The 26,448-nt window shown below is 47.6% G+C and overlaps 1 protein-coding gene across 3 annotated transcripts in view; it reads right to left on the reverse strand.

The window, feature by feature from the left end:
• LOC143788250 (cytochrome P450 2D14-like) overlaps positions 1–26,448 on the reverse strand; it is a 223,621-nt gene that overhangs the window by 103,338 nt on the left and 93,835 nt on the right. For all 3 annotated transcript variants that reach the window (XM_077277773.1, XM_077277774.1, XM_077277772.1), the window contains exon 2: positions 24,465–24,636. In XM_077277773.1, the coding sequence (XP_077133888.1) occupies positions 24,465–24,636 (172 nt within the window). The remainder of the gene's footprint in view (positions 1–24,464; positions 24,637–26,448) is intronic.

Here is a 26,448-nt window from a genome sequence, read left to right on the forward strand (position 1 = left end):
GTGGAGCAGAGGCCCCAGGGCTACCAGGACAGTCTATAAGGAGTTGTAGATGTTAGGGTGCAGGAAATAATTGGAGGACACAGAGTTTGCAGTCTCTTTACCTTTTACTGGTGAATTGCATTCCGGGGCACAGGTTACAGGTGATCTTGAAATCCAGACGGCCTGGAAGCAGTTCGGAATCCCCCTAGCCAGGTGAGGTTGGAAGCTTTCCTTTCTGCGCTGAATTATCTGTCTCTTGCTGCCTTAAGCTTCACACAAGGTCCTATCTCAATGTGTCCTTTTAGTAGAACAATACCCGCGTGGCAGACAGCTCAAGCCTTTTTACGTGTCCATTTCTCGCGGTGACTCCAGGCTCTAATCTGCTGCTGTGCCTTCAGGTGTCAGTGGTGGCCTGCAAACTCCTGCACTCCAGTCTCTGCTGTGGGGCATACAGTTCCCACACAACCTCGGACTCTGATGTCTGGTTTCTGCGCTCAAGCCTGGAGGGAGCCCAATCGCAGCTTCACTCCAGCTTCTCCTCACATGCTCCTTCTCCCTTCACTGTCTCACACAGACTGCCTAACTCCTCCCCCAAGCCAGAACTTATAGAGAAGCTATCCTGAAACTGGGTTTAAAGCTCCCCTTCTGGCCTGGAGTCAGGAAAGTGTTGTATGCTAGTATTACCTGTTAAGGGGATCCGTTATTGCTTCCAGGCATGGCATCATCCTCCCTGAGAGGGAGGCAATGCCACTGTGGTTTCTGGATTCCTGGGGTGCCACATAAGCAGGTTGCGGGATGAAGTGACAGACAGAAGGCAGAGCAAGGGTTAACAAATATAACAGTTTTAATTTAACTCCTCGCAGGGAGGTGCAGGGTTAAATGGGGAGAATAAGAGTCCAATGGTAAAGGATATGCAGAGTTAAGGAACAATGAATCAGATAACGGCATTTCTTGTGAATACTGCAGGAGAGTCAATAGCACCAACAACGACTGGCGCGATTCTGGTACAAGAAGGTTCATCTGGTCATGGTGGTCCATCTTCTGGCGGCAGCGGTCGGTGTATTGTACCTTCCACTGAGCCCCTAGTCCATGAACATATGCGGCCAGAGCAAACAAGGCCGCAGCACAATCAGGGTCTCCCATGGACGAGAAGGTATATGGTCGTAAGGTGGGCTGAAAACATCTATCCAGTACCCGGTTCTCACTTTGCTGCACGTGTGCTGTGCTGACGGTCATGAAGAACCCGGCATCTCTCTCTCTGTCAGCTACCGGGCACGCTGCATTTCTCTCTCTAAGCTGCACGGTGTCTGTTCCCACCAAGATTGAAGTGCCAACAACAGCTAGCGCGATCTTTCTCCAACGAAGTCCTGCAGACCACGGTCCGACGACGAGGGCAGCAGCGAACAGCCCTGAACTCTGACCTGGCTCTTAGGCTGGCATGCAGCTGTTAGCTGAACAGGGCTCCCAGCTCCTTCCATATTACTGCGGTGGGCTCCAGCAGCATCCCAGCATCAGATCGGCCACGCAGAGGCATATCTAGGGGGGCAGCCAAGGCATGTGCCCCGGGCGCAGCCAGCAGGGGGGCGCAGTCGGGCCACCTAATGCGACGATCCGCAGTGTCTCACCCAGCGACTGCATTCTGCCGCCCCCCGGACTGGGAGTCAGCTGTTCTCTGTGCCGACAGTCAAGCTGACAGCTGGCACAGAGCAGCTGCAGCGTGCCGGCTCCAAGTGTTCAATTGTACTGCATCTGTAAGATGCGAGTGCAATTGAAGCTCTGACTGCCGGGTCAGAGCGACGCCAGCAGCGTGATCAGGTCATGTGATCACGCTGCTGATGTCACTTGCCCGCACAGCAGAGCAGAGCCAGAGATGCAGATCAGTGGTAAGTGCTCAAGTAGAGCTGAAGACACCGAAGGAGCTGGAGGGGGAGATTTAATGTGAGTGGGTATGGGGGGATTTATTGTGGGGGGAAGATTTAATGGGAGTGGGGATGGGGGGATTTATTGTGGGGGAGAATTGAAGTAGAGACGGGTGTGTTTAATGTGTGTGGGGAAAATTGGAGTGGGGATGGGGATTTAATGTGTGAGGGAGATTTGAGGACACAAAATGAAGAGCAAAGGGGGTGATGGGGGGCACGTATGAGGAAACAGTACAGGGGAATGGGGGCATGTATGAGGAAACAGAATGGGGAGCATGTACGAGGAAACAGTACGGGGGAATGGGGGGCATGTATGAGGAAACAGTACATGGGAATGGGGCCATGTATGAGGAAACAGTACGGGGGAATGGGGGCATGTATGAGGAAACAGAATGGGGAGCATGTACGAGGAAACAGTACGGGGGAATGGAGGGCATGTATGAGGAAACAGTACAGGGGAATGGGGGGCATGTATGAGGAAACAGTATGGGGAAATGGGGGGCATGTATGAGGAAACAGTATAGGGGGATGGGTGCAGACAGTATGGGGAGCAAACGGGGGAATGTATGCGGACACAGTATGAGTAGCGATGTGAAAAATGTGGACAGAGTACGGGGAGTGAGGGTGTTGTGATGTGTGCATGTGTAGTATTGGGAGACAGTTTAAGGGTACAGCCAGGAGGGGACAGTATACCAAAGAGGAGGGAGTGTGATGAGAATACAGTATAAATATTGGACCCTATAGGGGGGGACACAGTATGAGAGGACAGTGTGAAGAAGGGGGGGGAAAGGAGAGGTCAGTGTAAAGAGCATGTAACATAAGAGGGACAGTGTTGGGGTCATATTTTGTGCAGGCAATATAGTGAGGGGCAATTTTTTATTTAGGAGCTGTGACAAAACACTCCGGGATCGCCTTTGCTGGGGTCAAAGGTCATGTGGTTTGTGCATTGAATTCTGAGGCGACAGCAGGTTTCTGAGTTGGCTGACCTCAGGTCAGATTTATTAACGTGAAAGCAACATAGAAAAAACAAAACATAAAAATAAATCCTAGCCTGTCCGGCACTAACTAAACAGATACGTTGCCATCTGAACAACTGGGGGGGCTTCTCCCTCCCAGCTAACAACACACAGTCCTTGAGCACAGCTCTCACTCACGTTTGTCTCACACAGACAGGCAATCTGTGTGCCCCAGGCTGACGCCGGAAACCCTCAGCTGGTCATCCTTTATTCCTGCACTCATTAACCCATCATTATCCTGAAGATACTGAGCAGCCTAATTCACATAGGACAAATACCTGGGCGAGATATACCTGCCCCCGACTACCAGACCGACATGATTCTTACATATCCTCCCCCCCTGCTCAGACCACTCAGGTCGAGCAAGAACACTCTCGAAACAGTGCACTCGGGACAGGGCATCAGCGTTCCCCATCTGCACCCCGGGGCGGTGCTCCACCGTGAAAGAGTAAGCCTGCAGGGCAAGGAACCACCAGGTTACCCGACTATTACGGTCTTTGTGGAGGTGCATCCACTTGAGAGGGGCATGGTCCGTGACCAGCTTAAACTTCCTACCTGCCAGGTAATACTTGAGGGAGTCGAAAGCCCATTTAATGGCTAGGCACTCTTTTTCAACCACGGCATACCTCTGCTCATGTACATTCAGTTTCCGGCTGAGGTAGAGGACCGGGTGTTCCACTCCGTCCCTCACCTGGGAAAGTACAGCTCCGACCCCAGTATCAGAAGCATCAGTTTGGACCACAAACTCGCTGCTGAAATCAGGAGTCACTAGTACGGGCTGAGAGCACAAAGCTCGTTTCAGGCTGTGGAAGGCCTCTCCAGCCGCTGAGGTCCATTTTACCATGACGGAACCCTTCCCTTTGGTAAGATCCGTCAAGGGGGCAGCCATGGCTGCAAAATTGGGTATGAACCGGCGATAATAGCCGGCGATCCCCAGGAAAGCTTGTACTTGTTTCTTGTTCACTGTTTGCGGCCAGCCCTGAATGGCCTGTATTTTGTCGATCTGTGGCTTAACCACTCCTCTGCCAATCACGTAACCCAAGTATCGGGCTTCTTCAAGCCCGATGTGACATTTCTTGGGGTTTGCCGTTAAGCCTGCGTCTCGCAGGTCATCAATCACCGCCTGTACCTTCCGGAGGTGAGTTTCCCAGTCCAAGCTGTAAATTACAATGTCATCCAGGTAGGCCGAAGCGTACTGCCTGTGGGGCCTCAAGACTCGATCCATCAACCTCTGGAACATTGCTGGAGCTCCGTGAAGTCCAAACGGCATGTAGACATACTGGAACAGATCTTCCGGTGTAGCAAATGCCGTCTTCTCTCTGGCCGCCTCGGCCAGAGGGATCTGCCAGTACCCCTTTGTTAGATCCAGGGTCGTAATGTATCGGGCTTTACCCAGCCGGTCGATCAACTCATCGACCCGAGGCATAGGGTACGCATCAAATTTAGAAACCGCATTCAGTTTCCTAAAGTCATTACAAAACTGTATGGAGCCATCCGGCTTTGGTATCAACATGATTGGACTGGACCAGGGTCGTAATGTATCGGGCTTTACCCAGCCGGTCGATCAACTCATCGACCCGAGGCATAGGGTACGCATCAAATTTAGAAACCGCATTCAGTTTCCTAAAGTCATTACAAAACTGTATGGAGCCATCCGGCTTTGGTATCAACATGATTGGACTGGACCAGGCGCTGTGTGACTCCTCAATGACTCCTAAGTCCAACATTGCCACCACCTCCCGGGAGACAGCTTCACGGCGTGCTTCCGGAATCCGGTATGGCTTCACATGAACTGTGACACCAGGCTCTGTAACAATCTCATGTTTCACCAGCTTAGTCCGGCCAGGTTTTTCCGAGAAAAACTGTCGGTTCTGTAACAAAAACTGCTTAACCTCAGATTTTTGTTGTTCCAAGAGAGTCTTGGCAATCTGCACCTCCGGTACGGTAGGTGCGCAAACCGGACGGGGCAGATCCGCCGTTAAGGCAGAGCGGTCTTTCCAGGGTTTTATCAGATTCACATGATAAATCTGTTCTGGTTTTCTCTTACCGGGCTGGTACACTTTATAGTTCACTTCCCCAACTCTTTCCTTGACCTCAAAGGGGCCCTGCCATTTTGCCAGAAATTTACTATCCACTGTAGGGATTAGGACCAACACCCTATCCCCGGATGCAAACGTACGGACCTTAGCACCTCTATCATAACTTTGCCTCTGGGCTCCCTGGGCCTGTAACATATGGTCCCTAACAATGGGCATGACAGCGGCAATACGGTCCTGCATTTGTGTAACATGGTCGATCACCGTTTTAAAGGGAGTGACTTGACCTTCCCAGGTTTCTTTTGCGACGTCCAACAGTCCCCGGGGACGACGGGCGTACAACAGTTCAAAAGGCGAAAACCCTGTGGAAGACTGGGGAACTTCCCTAATGGCAAACAGCAAATAGGGTAGCAAGTAATCCCAGTTCTTCCCATCTTTGTTTATCGCCTTCCGGAGCATCTGTTTTAAGGTTTTGTTGAACCGCTCAACCAGGCCATCTGTTTGAGGGTGATAGACAGACGTATGCAACTGGTCTATTTGTAAGAGTCTGCAGAGCTCCTTCATCACCCTCGACATAAAAGGAGTCCCCTGGTCGGTGAGTATCTGTTTTGGAATTCCCACCCGACTAAACACTTGTACCAATTCTTTGGCGATCGCTTTAGTAGCAGTGTTACGCAAAGGGATGGCTTCTGGGTAACAAGTGGCATAGTCCATGATGACGAGGATATGTTGGTGCCCACATGCAGACCGGGGAAGGGGCCCAACCAGATCCATCCCAATTCTCTCAAAAGGGACTCCAATGATAGGGAGGGGTACCAAAGGGCTACAGAACCGAGTTTTAGGCGCAGAGATTTGGCACTCTGGACAGGACTCACAATAGTTATGTACATCACTATGTATTCCGGGCCACACAAAACAATGCAATATCCTTTCTGTGGTTTTCTGTACCCCCAGATGTCCCCCCATTATATGTCCGTGGGCCAGGTCCAGTACCTTCCGCCGATAAGGTTTGGGTACCACTAACTGTTGCACAGTGTCTTCTCCTTTTTTCTCTACCTGGTAGAGCAAATCATTTTCAAGAACCATGTACGGGTACGCTAGCCTAGTGTCAGGTTCTACGGGTACCCCATCTATCATTTTTACATTTTTCCTAGCCGGAATCAGGGTAGGATCTTTCATTTGCTCGCTGTGGAAGTCATCCAACTGGACTCCCAAATCTGGCAGGCAAGGTGCTGGATGGCTGTCTGCCTCCGCCTCTCGCTGAGTTTCCTCAGTTTCCTCAGTTTTCCCTGCCAGAACTGAGAAGGGGAACTGAAGGTTAGTTTCAATAACCTCCCCAGCAACGTCTTCCTGTGGGTCCTCCTCTAGGAGTTCGGGACCTCCAGATGGCATGGGAAAAAACTCACAGCTACCGTGAAGGAGCAACTGATTCTCCCACAACTGCCAGAAATGGGGAAAATCCCTGCCCAGGATTACATCCTGTAACAATGCGGGAACGAGTCCCACTTTGTGTTGCACAGACCCATAGGGAGTGGAAATCGATATGACCGCTGTTAGGTACGAGCAGGTGTCACCATGCACACACGTTACAGAAAATTTGTCAGACGAACCAGATGGAAGTGCCACCAGACTAGCTTTCACCAGAGTCACCACACTTCCAGAGTCTAGTAATGCCACAACACTTTTCCCATCAACAGATAATTCACACAGGTGTTTTGCTATATCATTTTGACCCGTATTCACATTCACTAGCCGTGTAACCAAAGACATGCGTTTCTTAGAGTCTGTAACATCGCTCTGCATGGGTTCAGTGGTAACAGGACAGTTCGCAGAAATATGGCCCTTCTCACGGCAGCGAAAACACCTAACAGGCCCCCTACTGAGACCACCGTCCAACACTCTCGGTCTCGGAGTACGAGCAGTCCCGTGTTCCTCCCCCACAGTTTTTGGCAATTTTCCTTCACCCGTAGTCACTGGAACAGTCTTACCGGTTCCACGAGGAGAAGGCACAGACCTGGTGCTAGCGGTTTCGTCGGGAAGTCCTTCTGCCACGGAATAACGCTCGACCAACTCCACAAGTTGATCCGCTGTCGTGGGATTTCCTTGGCTTACCCACCTTTTCAGCGCTGGTGGTAGTACTCTCAGGTACTTGTCCAAGACAATCCGCTGGATTATTTCGGGTGTTGTCAGTACCTCGGGTTGCAGCCATTTCTTTGTCAAGCAGATCAGGTCGAACATCTGAGACCGCGCCGGTTTATCTTGCTGGTATGTCCACTGGTGTACCCTCTGTGCACGGACAGCCGTTGTTACAACCAGCCGGGCCAGGATCTCAACTTTCAGCTTCTTGAAGTCCTGAGCGACTTCCGGGTCCAAGTCATGGTAAGCTTTTTGGGCCTCGCCGGAGAGAAACGGAGCAATCAAATCGGCCCATCGTGCCTTCGGCCACTTCTCCCTCAATGCCGTCAGCTCAAACGTTGTCAGGTATGCCTCGACGTCATCATCTGTAGTCAACTTTTGCCAGTATCGACTCACATGGATCCTTCTGGACTCTGCTTCCGGATCTGCCTCAGGCATGCTCATCAGGCGCTGCGCCACCTGTTGGAGAAGCTGGCGGTCTGCAACCGTCATGTCCATTAACTCCTTCAGCTGTGCGGCCATCAAGCGATTAGCTTCATGCTGTGCGGCAGTGGCCTGCTGCTGTACGGCAGTGGACTGTACTAGGGCTTTCACCACGTCTTCCATACTGTCGCCTGTGCCACATAATTGCCCGCATTCTCCACCACAATGTGACAAAACACTCCGGGATCGCCTTTGCTGGGGTCAAAGGTCATGTGGTTTGTGCATTGAATTCTGAGGCGACAGCAGGTTTCTGAGTTGGCTGACCTCAGGTCAGATTTATTAACGTGAAAGCAACATAGAAAAAACAAAACATAAAAATAAATCCTAGCCTGTCCGGCACTAACTAAACAGATACGTTGCTATCTGAACAACTGGGGGGGCTTCTCCCTCCCAGCTAACAACACACAGTCCTTGAGCACAGCTCTCACTCACATTTGTCTCACACAGACAGGCAATCTGTGTGCCCCAGGCTGACGCCGGAAACCTTCAGCTGGTCATCCTTTATTCCTGCACTCATTAACCCATCATTATCCTGAAGATACTGAGCAGCCTATTTCACATAGGACAAATACCTGGGCGAGATATACCTGCCCCCGACTACCAGACCGACATGATTCTTACAGAGCATTTTAATGACACTTCTATCTTTAAGGGCATCTTGTGTAGATTTTCTGCAAAAGACCGGAGAACATGGAAGTCTGCAGAGACAATCTGTGGATGAGAAAACTTATCATGGGGTCTGGACAAGATGAAGAAAAGAAGAATGGCTCCAGAGACAACGTCATCTATAAGGTACCTGGATGTAAATGTTATTTGTGATGCTAACTAATTCTCATGTTTTTATTTATGTTAGGAGAATTAAAGGGGATGTCTAGGTTTGTAATGCATCTGCAGTCATTCTTTGTGACTGCAGACTTCTGAATTCTTACAGTGGGCACTGTACGCTGTCAGGATTCTCTCGTGCTGGCAATTTACATACATGCAGTCACGTGCTGACTAGACATGTGTGGCCTCACTCAATGAAAATTAACTGAGTGAGGCCAGGCACATCTAGTCGGAATGTGGTCAGAAGTATACAAGTCACATACTGTACTTGTGCTGACATGACTGTCCACCGGCAAGGGAGAATCCTAAAAGTGTGCAGTGCATTAGTTGTAAGAATTCAGAAGCCTGCGATGTCAGGATTCAGTTCTGCAGGTTTCAGTAGTCATCACATGGACACTTCAATCATATGCGACTTTCATACATGTGGTCCTGTGACAACGAGCTTCTCTTCCTGCTTCTCTCAGTTTTTCACTGATCATTGAGAGCATTAGGGAGAGGAGCTCGTCGGTACATGACTAAGTGTGCAAATCGCATATTTCCTGGGGTGGGGCGCCAAACTGAATTCTTGCCCCAGGTGCCAGAAACCCTAGATACTTAGGGTTGAGCGACTTTTACTTTTTCAGGAACGAGTCGGGTTTCGCGAAACCCGACTTTGTCAAAAGTCGGGTCGGGTGAAATCGGCCGATTATTGCAAAAAGTCGCCTGCCTCCCACCGGCAGAGACACTTTTGCATACTATGAGGGGCCCTGTGCCAGTGACGTCGCCAACGAGTATGCCCCCCCCACCTGTTGAAGGAACCTGCACTTTCATCTGCACCTTCCTCTTTGTCCCCGTGTAAGGTGGTATAGTATGCGGGAAGGGGAACCAGACTTTCTGCAGGGTCAGATACTGGCTATGTAGAGTGCAAGGGGAATGTAGTGGTCTGGGTCAATGTACCGGCAGACTCATCTAGCAGTGGCTGGGCAATGGGCAGGATGAGGAGGAAACACAGATATAGGCCCAAAGAATAAAGTAGGCTAAATGCAGTTCAAAATTGGTAACAGGAGTAAACAGGCAGCACTGCTTTGTTCAGTGGAGGAGAACAGGAAGTAGCGGCAGACACAGTTAGTAGGCCCAACCAAACCAGTAGGCCAAATGCAGTTTTAAAATTCCTATAGGCCGAAAGCCTGAAGATTGAAGCTCAGGAGAAAAACACAGGAGAATACGAAGGAGCGGCAGACACCGTTAGTAGGCCCAACCAAAGTAGTAGGCCAAATGCACTTTAATACGTGATATCGGCTGCAAATTGAGGCTCTGCTTTGTGCAGTGAAGGACAGCTGTATTGAGTGGCACAGACAGACACATGTAGTAGGCCTAAATTTAAAAAGTTGGCTCAATGCAGTTTAAAATTGGTTACAGGGGTACACAGGCGGCAGAGCGTTGTTAAGCGGAGGACGATTGTCAGGACTGGAGTGGCCCAGACAGACTTAGTAGGCCTAAAATAAAAAAGTAGGCGCAATGCAGTTAAAAATGGGTAACAGGGGTACACAGGCAGCATTGTTTTGTTAGGCGGAGGACGATTGCTAGGAGTGGGGCAGACAGACTTACTAGGCCTAAAATAAAAAAGTATGCCAATGCAGTTCAAAATGGGTAACGGGTACACAGGTAGCATTGTTTTGGTCAGCGGAGGACGATTAGTAGGAGTGGCGCAGACAGACTTACTAGGCTTAAAATAAAAAAGTTGGCTCAATGCAGTTTAAAATGGGTAACAGGGGTACACAGGCAGCACTGGTTTGGTCAGCGGAGGACGATTGCTAGGAGTGGCGCAGACAGACTTACTAGGCCTAAAATAAAAAAGTAGGCTCAATGCAGTTCAAAATGGGTAACAGGTACACAGGCAGCATTGTTTTGGTCAGCGGAGGATGATTAGTAGGAGTGGCGCAGACAGACTTACTAGGCCTAAAATTAAAAAGTTGGCTCAATGCAGCTTAAAATGGGTAACAGGGGTACACAGGCAGCACTGGTTTGGTCAGCGGAGGATGATTGCTTGGAGTGGCGCAGACAGACTTACTAGGCCTAAAATAAAAAAGTTGGCTCAATGCAGTTCTAAACTGGTAACAGGAGTAAACTGGTGGCACTTCTTTGTTCGGTGGAGGACAACTGGAATAAGTGTCTGACACAGTACATTGGCCTAAATAGTAAAGCGGGCTGAATGTCTGCAAAAAAAATGTTCGTAAATAAAAAGGTGGCAAAGCAACGTACAGGGGTGGGTTCCTCTGCTGAGTACCAGATAGTGGTAGTTCGTGCACAGTATTCACAGGTCAAAATGGAGGGCATGGTCCCTGTATATATTTACTATCATCTCTCAATTTGTATTGGCAGTGCCATTGAAGGATTTAACAGCACCGACTAAACAGCGGTGGAGCACTGTTTGAGCTGGGGGGGGACACTCTCTCGTGGGCGGCGGTACTGGCCCAGGGCCCCTCATATTACGATGGTGTGTCTGACGTTGGGTGTGCACCCCCACCACCAGAGACACTTAATTGTACGATGAGGGACCCTGTGCCAGTGCCGTCAGCCAAAAGTGGGCACACCCACCTGTCCAGGCAAACGGCACTCGCATGGGTGCTTGCGCCAAGTGGTGACCACGGGCCCATAGGGGGAGTCAGCCCATTTAGGGAGGTGTTAAAAATGGCCTATGGTGGACATTCAGCAGCAGCAAATGGAGGAATTGGAGCAGTCAGTAAGAGGAGTCCAAAAGCAAGACCTTTTTAAAGGAAAGCTACGTGTCAGCAGGGGAAGGTGGGGCAAAAGAATTTGAAATCCATGATTGGTTCATTTTAATGAAGGTTAGATCATCAACATTTTGGGTAGCCAGACGTGTCCTTTTTTCGGTCAGTATTGAACCAGCAGCACTGAAGACTCTTTCTGATAGCACACGGGCAGCAGGGCAAGCGAGCTCCTGTAATGCATATTCTGCCAATTCAGGCCAGGTGTCTAGTTTAGATGGCCAGTAATCAAAGGGGAATGACCTGTGAAGGAGAACATCGATAAGGGAGGAAAAGTAGTTTGTAACCATACTGGACAAATGCTGTCTCCTGTCACTTTGAATCGATGCAGCTGTCCCTGTCGTGTCTGCGGTCATTGAAAAATCACTCCACAACCTTGTCATAAAACCCCTCTGTCCAACGCCACTTCGGATTTCTGCACCGCTAGCACCTCTGCCATGTTGCCCCCTACGGCTCGTGTGAGAACCATCACCGCCGCTGTGTGCTGGGAATGCCAGAACCAAACGGTCTACAAGAGTTCCTTGTTTGGTAGCCAATATTTGCTCTAGGTTCTCATATGGCATGATATTTTGCAATTTCCCTTTGTAGCGTGGATCCAGCAGGCAGGCCAATGTTATGATCCCGTGACCTTGGAGCCGCATGAGACTTTCTCAGGAGAAGGTGGAACCTGTACTGACCGCAAACCCTAAACTGACACCGCAACTAGAAGTAGCCGTGGGGTGTACCTAACACATCCTAGACACCTCGACACAGCCGGAGGACTAAATACCCCTATAGATGGAAATGGGAATTCTATCTTGCCTCAGAGCAGAACCCCAAAGGATAGGCAGCCCCCACAAATATTGACTGTGAGTATAAGAGGAAAGACAAACGCAGGCAGAAATCAGGATTTAGCAAAAGAGGCCATGCTAGCTAAATAGGAAAGGATAGGACAGAATACTAAGCGGTCAGTATTAAAACCCTAAAAATATCCACAGCAGATAATACAAAAATTCCACATCTAACTAAAGACATGAAATGTATCTCTGCATCTCCTGAGAATCCAACTTGACTGAAAATATCCAAACACAGTCTAAGCTGGACAAGAAAAAACAATGAATAGCACTGAATTGAAAAGCACACCGCATGTGTGCAGCAGAAACAAAACCAGACACTTATCTTGGTTGATTTGGCAGCAGGGCAGGAGGAACCAGACAGAGATGCATAACCTCCAAGAACAATGGACAACTGGCAATGGCTAATGAATCCTGCACACCTAAATACCCCAGTCAGAGCTGCAATCAGCAGGAACACCTGCCCAGGATTGCAACCCAGGGACAACTGCATTACCACCAGCAACCACCGGGGGGAACCCAAGAGCAGAATTCACAACAGCCAACCAGTAATCGCCATCGGTCATCATTTTGACAATGCGGGGGTCCCTTTTTAGGATACGCAAGGCATACTCAGCCATGTGGGCCAATGTTCCAGGTGTCAATTCACTGCTTCTGCTGGGTTGAGGAGCACTTTCTTGCAAATCTACATCACAGTGTCCCACAAGAAACCTGTACCAGACCTTGCAACGGCACCAGTTTCTATTGCCCCCTGAGAAGCTCCCTCCTCCCATACATATTCAGCCCCATCATCCTCCTCCTCATCCTCTTCCTCCGCCCCCGCCACCTCGTCCTGGACAGTTCCCTGACCAGACAATGGCTGACTGTCATCAAGGCTTCCCTCCTCCTCGGCTGCAGACGCCTGCTCCTTAATGTGCGTCAAACTTTGCATCAGCAGACGCATAAGTGGGATGCTCATGCTTATGATGGCGTCGTCTGCATTTACCAGCCGTGTGCATTCCTCAAAACACTGAAGGACTTGACAGAGGTCTTGTAGCTTCGACCACTGCACACCTCCATGTCTGCCATCCAACTGCCTGCCCGTGTATGCGTATCCTCCCACAAATAAATGACAGCACGCCTCTGTTCACACAGCCTCTGAACCATGTGCAGTGTGGAGTTCCACCTTGTTGCAACATCTATAATTAGGCGTTGCTGTGGAAGATTTAGCGATCGCTGATGGTTCATCATACAGCTGGAGTGTACGGGCGACCGGCGGATGTGCGAACAAAGTTTTCGCACCTTCAGGAGCAGGGCTGGTAACTCCAGATAATTTTTCAGGAAGCACTGCACCACCAGGTTCAAAGTGTGAGCCAAGCAAGGTATGTGTTTAAGTTGTGAAAGGGCTATGACAGCCATAAAATTCCTTCCGTTATCACTGACTACCTTGCCTGCCATAAGATGTACACTGCCCAGCCATGACTCACTTTCTTGCTGCAAGAACTCGGCCAGCACTTCTGCGATGTGTCTGTTGTCGCCCAAACACTTCATTTCCAACACAGCCTGCTGACGCTTACCACTAGCTGTTCCATAATGAGACACCTCGTGTGCAACACTGGCAGCTGCGGATGGAGTTGCCAGGCGACTGCGCTCTGTGGACGAGCTGTCGCTTCTGGAGGAGGAGGAGGAGGGGTGTCGAACACCTACTGCCAACTGTTTCCTAGACCATGGGCTAGGCAGAACTGTCCCACTATGGCTGTCCCCTGTGGACCCTGCATCCACCACATTAACCCAGTGCGCCGTGATGGACACGTAACGTCCCTTGCCATGCCTACTGGTCCATGCATCTGTGTTGAGGTGCACCTTTCCACTGACAGACTGCCTCAGTGCATGGACAATGGGGTCTTTGACATGCTGGTGGAGGGCTGGGATGGCTTTTCTTGCAAAGAAGTGGCGACTGGGTAGGTCATAGCGTGGTACTGCGTAGGCCATCAGGTCTTTGAAAGCTTTGCTTTTGACCAACCGGTAGGGCATCATCTCTAACGAGATTAATCTGGCAAGGTGGGCGTTCAAACCCTGTGTACGCGGATGAGAGGATGAGTACTTTCTTTTCCTCACGAGAGTCTCTTCTAGGGTGAGCTGGACAGGAGACCTGCAGATGGTGGAACTAGAGGTGGTGGTGGTGGTGGACATGGCGGATTGAGAGACAGTTGGTGATGTTGGCCTACATTCAGTGCTTCCTACCAATAACCTTCTGATTCCCTGCCTGCTTTGGCCTTGCGATGATCCCTCCACATTTGCTGCTGGTGGTGTCCGAACCGGTGGGCTTACAGTGAGGGAAGCAATGTAGTGTTGCTGACTACCTTCATTCTGACCAGGTGCACCAACGGTACAGGACGTTTGGTAATTAGTCCAGGCTTGCAAGTCCATGCTGGTTAAATGTCTACGCATGCACGTTGTATTTAAATTTTGAAGAATCTTCCCTCTGCTAAAGGTCTTTGAGCATTTCTTACAGATCACTTTAGACTGATCATTGGGATCTTGGTCAAAAAAATGCCACACTGCACTCTTCCTACTATGGAATTCCTTTTCAGGCATTGCACGCTGTGCAACTTTCAGCGGTTGGCCACGCTGTCCTAAAACTGTTTTTGTCACACATTTTGGGCCTGGCTGATGACAACTGTTGCGATGTAGATTGGTGTTGCTGCGGATAACCCTCCTCCGCTTGTGAGCTAGTGCCAGCGGCACCCTCTTCCCCCAATGGCTGCCAATCTGGGTCAAGAACTGGGTCATCTATCACCTCCTCCTCCACAATGTCATGTGCACCTTCCTCAGTGTCACCGTGTAAGCCGGTGCTATAGCGTTCGGGACAGGGCACCATAGTCTCATCAGGGTCAAATTCTGGCTCAGGAAACTGCGAGGTCAATGTAGTGATCTGAGTCAATGGAACAGCATCATAATCTAGCTGTGCATCAGTGCACTCCATGTCCGATTCTTCTTGTAATGGGCAGTGTACAATTTCCCTTTCTAACCCTGGCACGGTATGGGTAAAGAGCTCCATGGAGTAACCTGTTGTGTCGCCTGACGCATCCTTCACTTTTGTTTTGGGAGAAGGACACAAGGAAACGTCTTTTTCCGGACCGGATGCATCCACTGATGACTGGCTGCTCTTAGATTTTGAACTTTGGGAAGAGGAGGCAAAAGAGCTAGAGGCTAAGTCAGCAAGGAAAGACAAAACTTTTTCCTGCTGCTCCGGCTTTAAAAGCTGCTTTCCTACTCCCAGGTAAGGGAGCCTTCGAGGCCTTGTGTAGCCAGATGATGACGCAGGCTCAACACCTCCAGCCTTAGGTGCTACTGTGCTTTTGCCACTACCACCAGATGCAGCACCACCACCACCACCATCAGTACTAGCTGCCAACCCCCGCCCACGGCCTCTTCCACCAGACTTCCTCATTTTTTTGGGGGGAGACACTGAACCACAACTCTGGCCCAGTGGTATAACACAACACTATGAACGTGGCAGAAAGTGGCTGCCTGATATACGACACACTAGCAGTACAGCAGAATATAAACTGTGTGAGAAATACTATCTCACTTTTGGGGGGAGACACTGAACCACAACTCTGGCCCAGTGGTATAACACAACACTATGAACGTGGCAGAAAGTGGCTGCCTGATATATGACACACTAGCAGTACTGCAGAATATAAACTGTGTGAGAAATACTATCTCACTTTTGGGGGGAGACACTGAACCACAACTCTGGCCCAGTGGTATAACACAACACTATGAACGTGGCAGAAAGTGGCTGCCTGATATATGACACACTTGCAGTACTGCAGAATATAAACTGTGTGAGAAATACTATCTCACTTTTGGGGGGAGACACTGAACCACAACTCTGGCCCAGTGGTATAACACAACACTATGAACGTGGCAGAAAGTGGCTGCCTGATATATGACACACTAGCAGTACTGCAGAATATAAACTGTGTGAGAAATACTATCTCACTTTTGGGGGGAGACACTGAACCACAACTCTGGCCCAGTGGTATAACACAACACTATGAACGTGGCAGAAAGTGGCTGCCTGATACATGACACACTAGCAGTACTGCAGAATACAAACTGTGTGAGAATTACTATCTCACTTTTGGGGGGAGACACTGAACCACAACTCTGGCCCAGTGGTATAACACAACACTAGGAACGTGGCAGAAAGTGGCTGTAATTATTATTTAAAAAAAATTACTGCAATAACAAGCTTCCTACAATGATCTCAGGACAAGTATGGCAGCAATAAAAAGGACTGCTGAAAAAAAAAATTGGTAGACAAATAAACAAGACAGGTAACTGTGCAGAAAGGAGCAACAGGATTTTTGCTTTGAAGAAAGCAGTTGGTTGCACTAAAATACGACCTCCACTGTCCCACTGGTGTGGGACAGTGAAAATAGCTCCAGCACAAGCGGTTTGGGGGGTTTATATTTCCTCCCTAACTCGGTCCCTGCTTCTGACTAACTGCAGCGAACTCTCCCTATGCTCAGATCGGCAGAAGTAAGATGGCGGTCGGCGTGCATGCCCCTTTATAGCCCCTGTGACGCCGCAGACAGCAAGCCAATCACTGCCATGCCCTTGTCTAAGCAGGTGGGGACAGAGACCTATGTGATCACGCTGCCCACACTCTGCGTCTTCCTTCATTGGATGAAAAACGGCGGTAACAGCGTCATACGAAACGCGACTTTGGCGCTCTGATCGTGTACCGCATGGCTGATCCCACACTAGGATCTGTTCGGGTTTCATGAAACCCGACTTTGCCTAAAAGTCGGCGATTTATGAAAATGACCAATCTGTTTCACTCAACGCTACTAGATACACCTCTTCGGCTTTGTGTCATTGCTGCCTGGCTGTGCCCCCCTCGGAGCCCGCTGCACTTCTCTCTCTATGCTGCGCGCTGCCTGTTCCGCCAAGACTAAAGCACCGACAACAGCTGGCGCGATGTTTCTCCAACAAGGTCCTGCAGACCACAGTCCGATGAGGAGGGCAACAGCGAACAGTCCTGAACTCTGCCCTGGCTCTTAGGCTGGCGTGCGGTGGTTAGCTCAACAGGGCTCCCGCCTCCTTTCTTATTACTGCGGTGGGCTCCGGCAGCGTCCCAGCATCGGATCGGCCACGTGCCATTGCGGCCCAGCTGCGTGCCCCTCGGAGCCCACTGCATACATACCTTGCCTCTGTCACAGCCGCTGGGAAACGGCTTTTACTTATAACTGTGCCCCCAGCTTCCGGGTCAGGAAACCTGTACGGGCCTTTTTGCCTTTCCCTGGATGATATGGGATGCAGCCTCAGCAGTTCCGGACCCAGGCTGGCACAGGTACCCGCAGTCCGGTCTTCCTCCTTACAATTACATGCCCCCAAAACAGTATAAGGTCCCAACATGCAGTATGATGTCCCACACAGTACATTTCCCTATACATAATATGATGCCCTGCATTACATGCCCCCAAAACAGTATAAGGTCTCAACACACAATATGATGTCCCACACAATACATTTCCCTACACATAGTATGATATCCCCCTAGTGTATTTCCTCATGCACAGTGTGGTCTTCCACAGTACTTTCCCCCGCATACACAAGCTGATGTCGACACAGTATATCCCCCCACACATAATATTATAATTATTATTCATTCCCCTACACAGTATGATGTCTCCACAGCACATTCCAATAAAAAAAAAAGTTGTGAAGTAGACATCTGTCAGTACAAAATGACTGTTGAAACCAAGCACATGTGCTTGGTGCACATATAGTGTGGCTAAGCATTTCAGTGCACCTACCCACCTACTTGTTTCCATCTCTGCCATCCTGTGGCTCCTTTAAACCAGGACTGTTATTCAATGAATAAGGGGTGGAGATCCGGGGCAACCACATAGGGGCCCAAGAGGTTAGGGGGCTCACTACCACCTCTAAAGCAGCAAGCAATAACGGTCTTGATTTACAGGTGCTGAAGTGGTGGGTCTTGATTTTACAGGTGCTGAAGTGGTGTGAGGTTTGATAATGGACCGAGTGGAATACATAGCAGTTATCAAGTTCCTTTACTTGAAAGACCGCACTCCAAAGGAGACGTTTGATGAGATGAAAGAGGTTTATAGAGATGATAAACCTATCATATGATGTAGTCAAGAACTGGCATCATTAATTCAAATGTTGTCGGACTTCGGTTCAAACAGCTTCAATTACAGGGTGACTCCACTATGCTATTGATGAAACACACCATCCAGCAAGTGGAGGTCACCATTTTGGAAAATCGCCGCATAACCATTTGTCACCTAGCCCAAAATGTCGAGAATAGTGTGGGGTCTGTGGAAAAATACATCCAATACAATCTTCACATACATAAGGTATCTGCTCACTGGGTTCCCGGCTGCTCACACCTTTCCAGAAGCAGGAACGAGTCAATTGCTCTCAGGCTCTATTGACGATAAGCCATGGAAACCAGGAGGGCTTTTTCAACACACTGCTCACACAGGATGAAAGCTGAGTCCATCACTATGATCCTGAGACTAAAGTCCAGTCGATGCAATGGAAGCATCATGACTCACCGCCTTCAAAGAAGGCATGTGCCCAACCCTCGGCAGGCAAGGTCATGATCACAGTATTTTGGAACCAGCACTGAGTAGTATTGATGGATTTCCTACCAAAGGGTACATGATCACTGAGGCATACTATGCTTCACTTCTGGGGAAATTGCGGGAGGCCATCAAAATGTGGCATGCTCACCAAAGGTGTCCGCCTACTGCAAGACAATGCACCAGTTCACAACTCACATGTTGCCCAAATGGAAGCATGCTCCTGTGGCTGTGAAATTCTATTGCATCCCCCTTATTCACTCGACCTCGCACCGTCGAACTTCCACCTCTTCCCAACAGTGAAGTTATTTTTGATGGGTAATCATTTTCCAGATGATGAGACTCTGATTTCCGAAGTCACAATGTGGTTTTTGAAGCAACCTGTCGACTTCTACAAGCGAGGTGTTTACAGTTGCTTAAAGAGATGGGAGAAGTGTGTGTCCCTAGGTGGCACCTATGTAGAGAAGGACTAATAACTGTGCCAAGTTTCAATGCTATCAGTGCACAGGAAGTGGGTCAGGGGAAATCTTTAATGAACGCCCCTCGTAGATACTATTCTTCTAGCACAGGGGACCTATTCTGTCTTTTTTCCACCCTTGGAGGAGACAGAAGCAAAAGAAGTAGGTGGGAAGTGCACTAAACTGCTTGCACACCCCAGAGGTGCACTGAGCTCTTGTGCTCGGCTTGAAAAGTCATTTTATACCGACAGACACCCTTTTTGGATATCTTCACCTATCACGTTTAATATTCTGTTTCTGCAGCAGTACATTGCTTTGTGATATATGAGACAATGTTGCAACATTTATTGACCACTAATCAGTAAATATTTACTGATCGGTAGTTGTTTAATATCCAGTTTTACAGAGGCAATCTATGCTTCAGATGTACGCCACTAAACGATCAGTAATAAAATATTCAGTGTATATAGGCTGACATTATTTTTGACAGTGCAGTTGGTGTTAAAGGACAATATGCAGCTGAGAACAATGATCTTTGCAAAGAAAAAGATAATTTCTCTTGATAAACAAGTGTTTTGCTCATTCATTGTGTGATCAGCACCCATGGGGAGATTAGACTGCAAGATTATCATGAAACGAGTGTTCCTAGGAATGCTCATTTACAAAAGTAAAGCTGTATATATGGACCTTAAAGGAAACCTGACAGGTGACACAAGCTCCCAAAACTGTAGGTAGCATATATCAACCACTGGCTGTAGTGTCACAGCCATGTATGTTTGTCTCTGAAACAATATGGCTTTTCAGAGAAAAACATACTTTTTATAGCCGTCGAGAGCCGAGCTTCACGAATGACTAGTTGTACAGGCGGGTCCCCAGCGGCATCTCTCCTCCCACTGAAAGTCACTGACAAGCCTCTGCCTATACACGCACACTGGCAGGGACTTGCCAGTAACTGTCAGCGGCCAGCGAGAAGCCGCCAGGGACCCTCCTGTACAACTAGTCACCTGCACACCTCTGTCCCCGGAGGCCAATTAAAGTATTTTTTTCTGAATCACCGCAGCATTTCAGAGATAAACAGACATGGCTGTGACACTACAGCTAGCGGCTGATTTATGCTGCCTACATTTTGGACAGTATGTATCAGCTCAGATTTCCTTCAAGGCTACGCTACTACGTTGAGCGTTAGCCATTTTTTTCATTGCATTTTCAGTGCATTTTTAGCATGCGTTTTAATTGTGTTTTTGTGTCTTGTTGTTTGCTTTGTTTTTGATAATTCCTGATATTTGTTTTTAATAAAACCTTATTGATACAGTCATGTGCGTTTTTTACCTGCAGATTTTTCACATCTAATACAAATTCTATGGAAAATATCTGCACATAAAACTCAACCTATCCGCAAGAGAAACTGACATGTTGCAGATTTCTATAAATCCCATCCACTTTGCTAAAAATGATGTTTAAAAAAAAAAGATTTTTTATTTTCACGGCTCTGCGTTATAAACTGTAATGAAACACTTGGAGGTTCAAAGATCTCACAACACATCTAGATAAGTTCCTTAGGGGGTCTTCATTCCAAAATGGTGTCACTTGTGGGGGGGTTTCAATGTTTAGGCACATCAGGGGCTCTCCAAACACAACATGGCGTCCCATCTCAATTCCAGTCAATTTTGCATTGAAAAGTCAAACGGCGCTCCTTCGCTTCCGAGCTCTGCCATGCGCCCAAACAGTGGTTTACCCCAATATATGGGGTATCAGAGTACTTAGGACAAATTGCACAACAACTTTTGGATCCAATTTCTCCTGTTACCCTTAGGAAAATAAAAAATTGGGGGCAAAATATCATTTTTGTGAAAAAATATGATTTTTTATTTTTACGGCTCTGCATTATAAACTTCTGTGAAGCACTCGGTGGGTCAAATTGCTCACCACACATCTAGATAAGTTCCGTAGGGGGTCTACTTTCCAAAATGGTGTCACTTATGGGGGGTTTCAATGTTTAGGCACATCAGGGGCTCTCCAAACGCAACATGGTGTCCTATCTCAATTCTAGTCAATTTAGCATTGAAAAGTCAAACGGCGCTCCTTCCCTTCCGAGCTCTGCCATGTGCCCAAACAGTTGTTTACCCCCACATATGGGGTATCAGCGCACTCAGGACAAATTGTACAACCACTTTTGGGGTCCAATTTCTCCTGTTACCCTTGGTAAAATAAAACAAATTGGAGCTGAATTAAAATTTTTGTGAAAAAAAGTTAAATGTTAATTTTTTAAACATTCCAAATATTCCTGTGAAATACCTGAAGGGTTAATAAACTTCTTGAATGTGGTTTTGAGCACCTTGAGGGGTGCAGTTTTTAGAATAGTGTCACATTTGGGTATTTTCGATCATATAGACCTCTCAAAGTGACTTCAAATGTGATGTGGTCCCTAAAAAAAAGTGTTGTATAAATGAGAAATTGCTGGTCAACTTTTAACCCTTATAACTCCCTAACAAAAACAATTTGGTTCCAAAATTGTGCTGATGTAAAGTAGACATGTGGGAAATGTTACTTATTAAGTATTTTGTGTGACATATCTCTGTGATTTAAGGGCATAAAAATTCAAAGTTGGAAAATTGCAAAATTTTCCAAATTTTTGCCAAATTTCCATTTTTTTTCTCAAATAAACGCAGGTAATATCAAAGAAATGTTACCACTATCATCATGTACAATATGTCACGAGAAAACTGTGTCAGAATCATCAGGATCCATTGAAGCGTTCCAGAGTTATATCCTCATAAAGGGACAGTGGTCAGAATTGTAAAAATTGGCCCGGTCATTAACGTGCAAACCAACCTTGGGGGTTAAGGGGTTAATGTGAAAAAAATGAAGTTTTTTGAATTTACTAAATGGCTGCAATGAAATAAAGAGTGAAAATTTTAAAAGGGTCTGAATACTTTCTAAAGCCACTGTAAATAAATAAATGAAATGAATGGCATGGGGTCCCCCTATTTTTAATACACAGCTAAGGGAAAGCAAACAGGTGCAGGCTTATATTAACAGTCTGGGAATTCCCATGGTTATTGGGCCATTCCCAACCTACAAATATCAGCCTACAGCCGCCCAAGGAGTTGTGCATCAAAATTGATGAACCAATTCTGATGCATAGCATCAGCTCTTCCTGATTGCCCTGGTGTGGTGGCAGTCGGGGTAATTGTTTTTGGGGTTTATGTCAGCAGCTGGCTGACAGCAAGCCCAGGGGTTAGTAATGCAGAAGTCTCAGTCAGGCACCCTCATTACTAACTTAGTAGTAAAAATAAAAAAACACACAGAAAAAAATACTTTATTTCAACAAAGACTCCCCCACTCTCCTTCATTTACCCATTTATTAATTCAAAATAAATCCAGGAGGCTTCAACAGTAATTCAATAGTGATATGTTCCAAGATGCTTATCGAATCCTATAGAGTCTCATTCTGAGAAAGTTCTCAGAACAAGACTTCATAGTTCACTTCCACTGACTGCAAGTAACCCTATTGAGCCTTGTTGAATGAGGCTAGATAGGGTTATTTGTGTTAAGCGGGAGGCAGGAGCTTCAAAATTTCTGTGCCTGCCACTGAGCGGAGTGAAATATAAAGTCTTGTTCTGAGAACTTTCTCCGAGCAAGACTCCATAGGATTCGATGGGCGACGATAGACATTTCACTATTGGATTACCAACGGAACCTCCTGGATTAATTTTTAATTAGAAAATGGGTAAACAAGGGAGTGGGGGAGTCTTTATTCAAATAAATTATTTTTTTCCTGTTTGTCTGTGTTTTTTAACTATTCACTTACCTGGTTAGTAATGGAAGCGCCTGATAGACGCGGCTCCATTATTAACTTTTGGGCTTGCTGTCAGCGGACATTACACAGCTGAGATCAATCCCTAATATTACACAGCTTGCCAAAGCATTAGGGCAAGTGGGAAGAGCTGGGAAAAGTGACAGAATTGGCACATGAATGCACCTTTTCTACGGCGGCTGCAGGCTGCTATTTTTAGGCTGGGGAGGGCCAAATATCTGTGGACCTTCCCAGTTTGAGAATACCAGCATGTAGAGTAGCTGCAGAGACACCATCATGTGTTTCTCAACGCAAGCAGTGAATAGCCAGGCCTTTCCCCGGGAAGGAACAACCACGGGAAGGGCAGCATCCGATAAAGGAAAACATCCAATAAAGGAAAACCACCTATGCCAAGCATGGTATCCATCCACAGACAGCTGTTTGGGGGGTTTTGCCCCTCATCAGTGTGGAGTAGGAAACTGGCTATTAGGAGCAGTGCCTAGTAAAAAGGCTATGAAGGTACAGATGATTGACCTCGTGGAGACCAAATGTTCTGTGGATGGATACCATGCTTGGCATAGGTGGTTTTCCTTTATTGGATGTTTTCCTTTATCAGATGCTGCCCTTCCCGTGGTTGTTCCTTCCCGGGGAAAGGCCTGGCTATTCACTGCTTGTGTTGAGAAACACGTGATGGTGTCTCCGCAGCTACTCTACATGCATTTGCATATTGGGGCAGTGTTCTGGATCACAGCGTTGAGAAACACGTGATGGTGTCTCCGCGGTGTTGGGTGTTTTGGTCTCCACGAGGTCAATCATCTGTACCTTCATTGAGAATACCAGCAGTCTGCTTTAGCAAGGCTGGTTGTTAATTATATAAAAAAAAAATTTAAAAAGGGGTAGGGGCCCCTCTATTTTTGATAACCAGCCAAAATAAAGACAGCTGCTAAGTACTGCAGCCTGTGACTGTCTACTTTAACTGAGCTTGTTTTAAAAAATAGGGGGTCCCATGTCTTTTTTTTTGTTTATTTTTTCTCACATGGTGCACCAGTCAGTCACAGCCATGCCAATACTTGTCGTGGCTATGATGGTGCCAGAAGTTCCCATACCGGAAAAACTTGTTGATTGGCTGTGCTGCAGCCTTTCAACAAGATTTATTAGTCTGCCAAACCTGAACAGTAACACAAACGTACAATGAGAAGTTCGTGTTCGGGCTTCTGTGCTGGGCACTAGGTGTCCGGTACGAACCCCGAACTGTACAGGTCAGGTTCACTCATCCCTAAATAGAGAAGTTACTTTTCCTTTATTTGTTTGAATACTTTTACCTACTGGTGGCATGGCCATACTCTTATTTTTGTCAAATAACATGGCATTCGAACTCAGCTTACTGCACAAGTTGCAGAAAACTTGTCTCAAACCAGTTTTCATTAGTAGATACATTTTACATAACAAGTGTTTATTTAAGTAGAGATTATAAGGACCAATAGCAAAAGTAAACTGAACTGTAGTAATGCAACTAGCATATACCTACTGTCACATAGCATAACCAGGGATTTCTCTCAGGCTTTGATTTTAACATTTGAATAAACTTTGTGAAGATAGTAGTTCATTACCTTTGGTGTCTCCAGCATATCCTATTTTTTCAAACATAGCAAATCGAGGACGATCTGATATCTCTTCAGACCTGTTGATTAGAGCTTCCTTATGTACTTCAAATCCATTTAGCACCACTATTTTTTTCCAGAAGTACTGCAGACTGTATACTGTCCCAAACTCTTTTCCCAGCTGTTAAGAACAGATACATTTTGTATTTATGAAGGAAATGATTAATATTTTCAATAAAGTGATAGCATGAGGTATAAATTCATGAAAAATGCAGAGATCCTAACTTCAAAATAATGATGACCCTTGACATGCAGCGGCTGAAATAAGTATTGAACTTGCCTTCAATTTTCTTAGTAAATATATTTCTAAAGGTGCTATTGACATGAAAATCTCACCAGATGTCGGGAACAGCCCATCCTACATTATTGACAAATAAATCAAACCATGCATGTCCATAAATGAAATAACATAAGTATTGAACACGCATGCTGAAAGTTATTTAATAGTGATGAGCGAGCATGCTCGCAACTACTCATTACTCGCCCGAGCATCTCGCTGCTCGAGATGCTGGGAGCTCGTCGAATATTTCCAGGGTTGCTCGGCGGGAGCTCGGGTCCCCGCCCTGCATGTTTGGCGCTCTTTAGAGAGCCAATGAACAAGCAGGGATTGTCTGTCACACCCTGTAATGCCACAGCCATGTTGGTTGTGGCATTAGAGTGATTGGCTAGCCCCACAGTGCCATCAGGTCTATATCAGACCTGGCACTGTCGTGCTTGTCACAGTCTACTACAGAATCAGGCAGTGTAGGGAGAGATGCTTCTGAGCTAGTGAGAGATTTGTTTGATTCTTACTTAGTGTGGGTATACCACATATTATACACATATCCATCTCAACTAACAGTCCTTCTGAGGACTAATAAAGCTGAATAGATATCAGTGCTAGGCAGGCAGGCAGTGTATGTGGCAGACTGCAGCACATATAGCAAGAGGGTCCATTCCAGTTCTGTCTGCTGCTGCTGCTATTACAGATATTTCTAGACATAGCCCTAGGTATCAGGGGCCAGGAACAATTTTTTTACAGGCCAGCTATTTAAAACTGAGTCAGGTTGTCACAGTGACATTGCTTCCCTCACAGGGGGGTGATGTCATGCCTGGAAACAAGGAGGGGTCCCCTTGGCAGGTAACACCAGCATCCAACACTTTCCCACTCCAGACCAGAAGGGGGAGCTCTAACACCTGATTTCAAGGGAGCTTCCACATAAGTTCTGGCCTGGAGGCAGAGTTAGTCAGTCTGAGGAGGATGAAGTGAGAGGAAGCAAGTCTAGGAGAGCCTGGGGATAGGGGCGGTAGCCAAGCTCACCCCAGAGCCAAGCGCCCAGAAACTGGACACCGGAGTCCGTGGTTGTTCAGGTACAGAAGTCACGGCAGCTAAATTCAGAGGGCAGGGGACTGCAGGTCTCCTGGCCCATCTGATACCCTGCAGCACAGCAGCACTTCAGAGCCCGGAGCCGTCACTGAGCAGCGACACCTAGAATAGGCTCAAGCAGCCTGCCATGCAGGTAACGTGTTACGCAAACTGATAGACAGTGAGAGGAACTTGAGCTGTGCTTCAGGCAGCAAGGACCTACATGGAGAGCACAGAAGGAAGGCCTCCAAACCCACCTGGCTAGGTGGATCCCAAGTTGCTTCCAGGCAGCCCGGATCCCATCATCACCTGTCACTCATGCCCCTGATTGCATCTGCAACTAAGAAGTAAAGGTAAAGAAAACTGCAGTCCTTGTGTCCTTCAGTCATTTTCTGCACCCTCAGTCCTGCACCCAATTGTCTACAATCCCTTACCGACTATACTGTTTGCCCTGGGGCCCCACTCCACCTGTGGGGAGCAGAACCATCCCAGCTTTGTCACCATCGCCCCAGCGATCCCCTTAAGAAGCTTCGGTCATCCATTGCCAAACACCACAGGTGGCGTCATGAGAAGATCTCCTAAAAACTT

This window comes from Ranitomeya variabilis, chromosome 8 (genome assembly GCF_051348905.1).
Source record: "Ranitomeya variabilis isolate aRanVar5 chromosome 8, aRanVar5.hap1, whole genome shotgun sequence".
NCBI lineage: Eukaryota > Metazoa > Chordata > Amphibia > Anura > Dendrobatidae > Ranitomeya > Ranitomeya variabilis.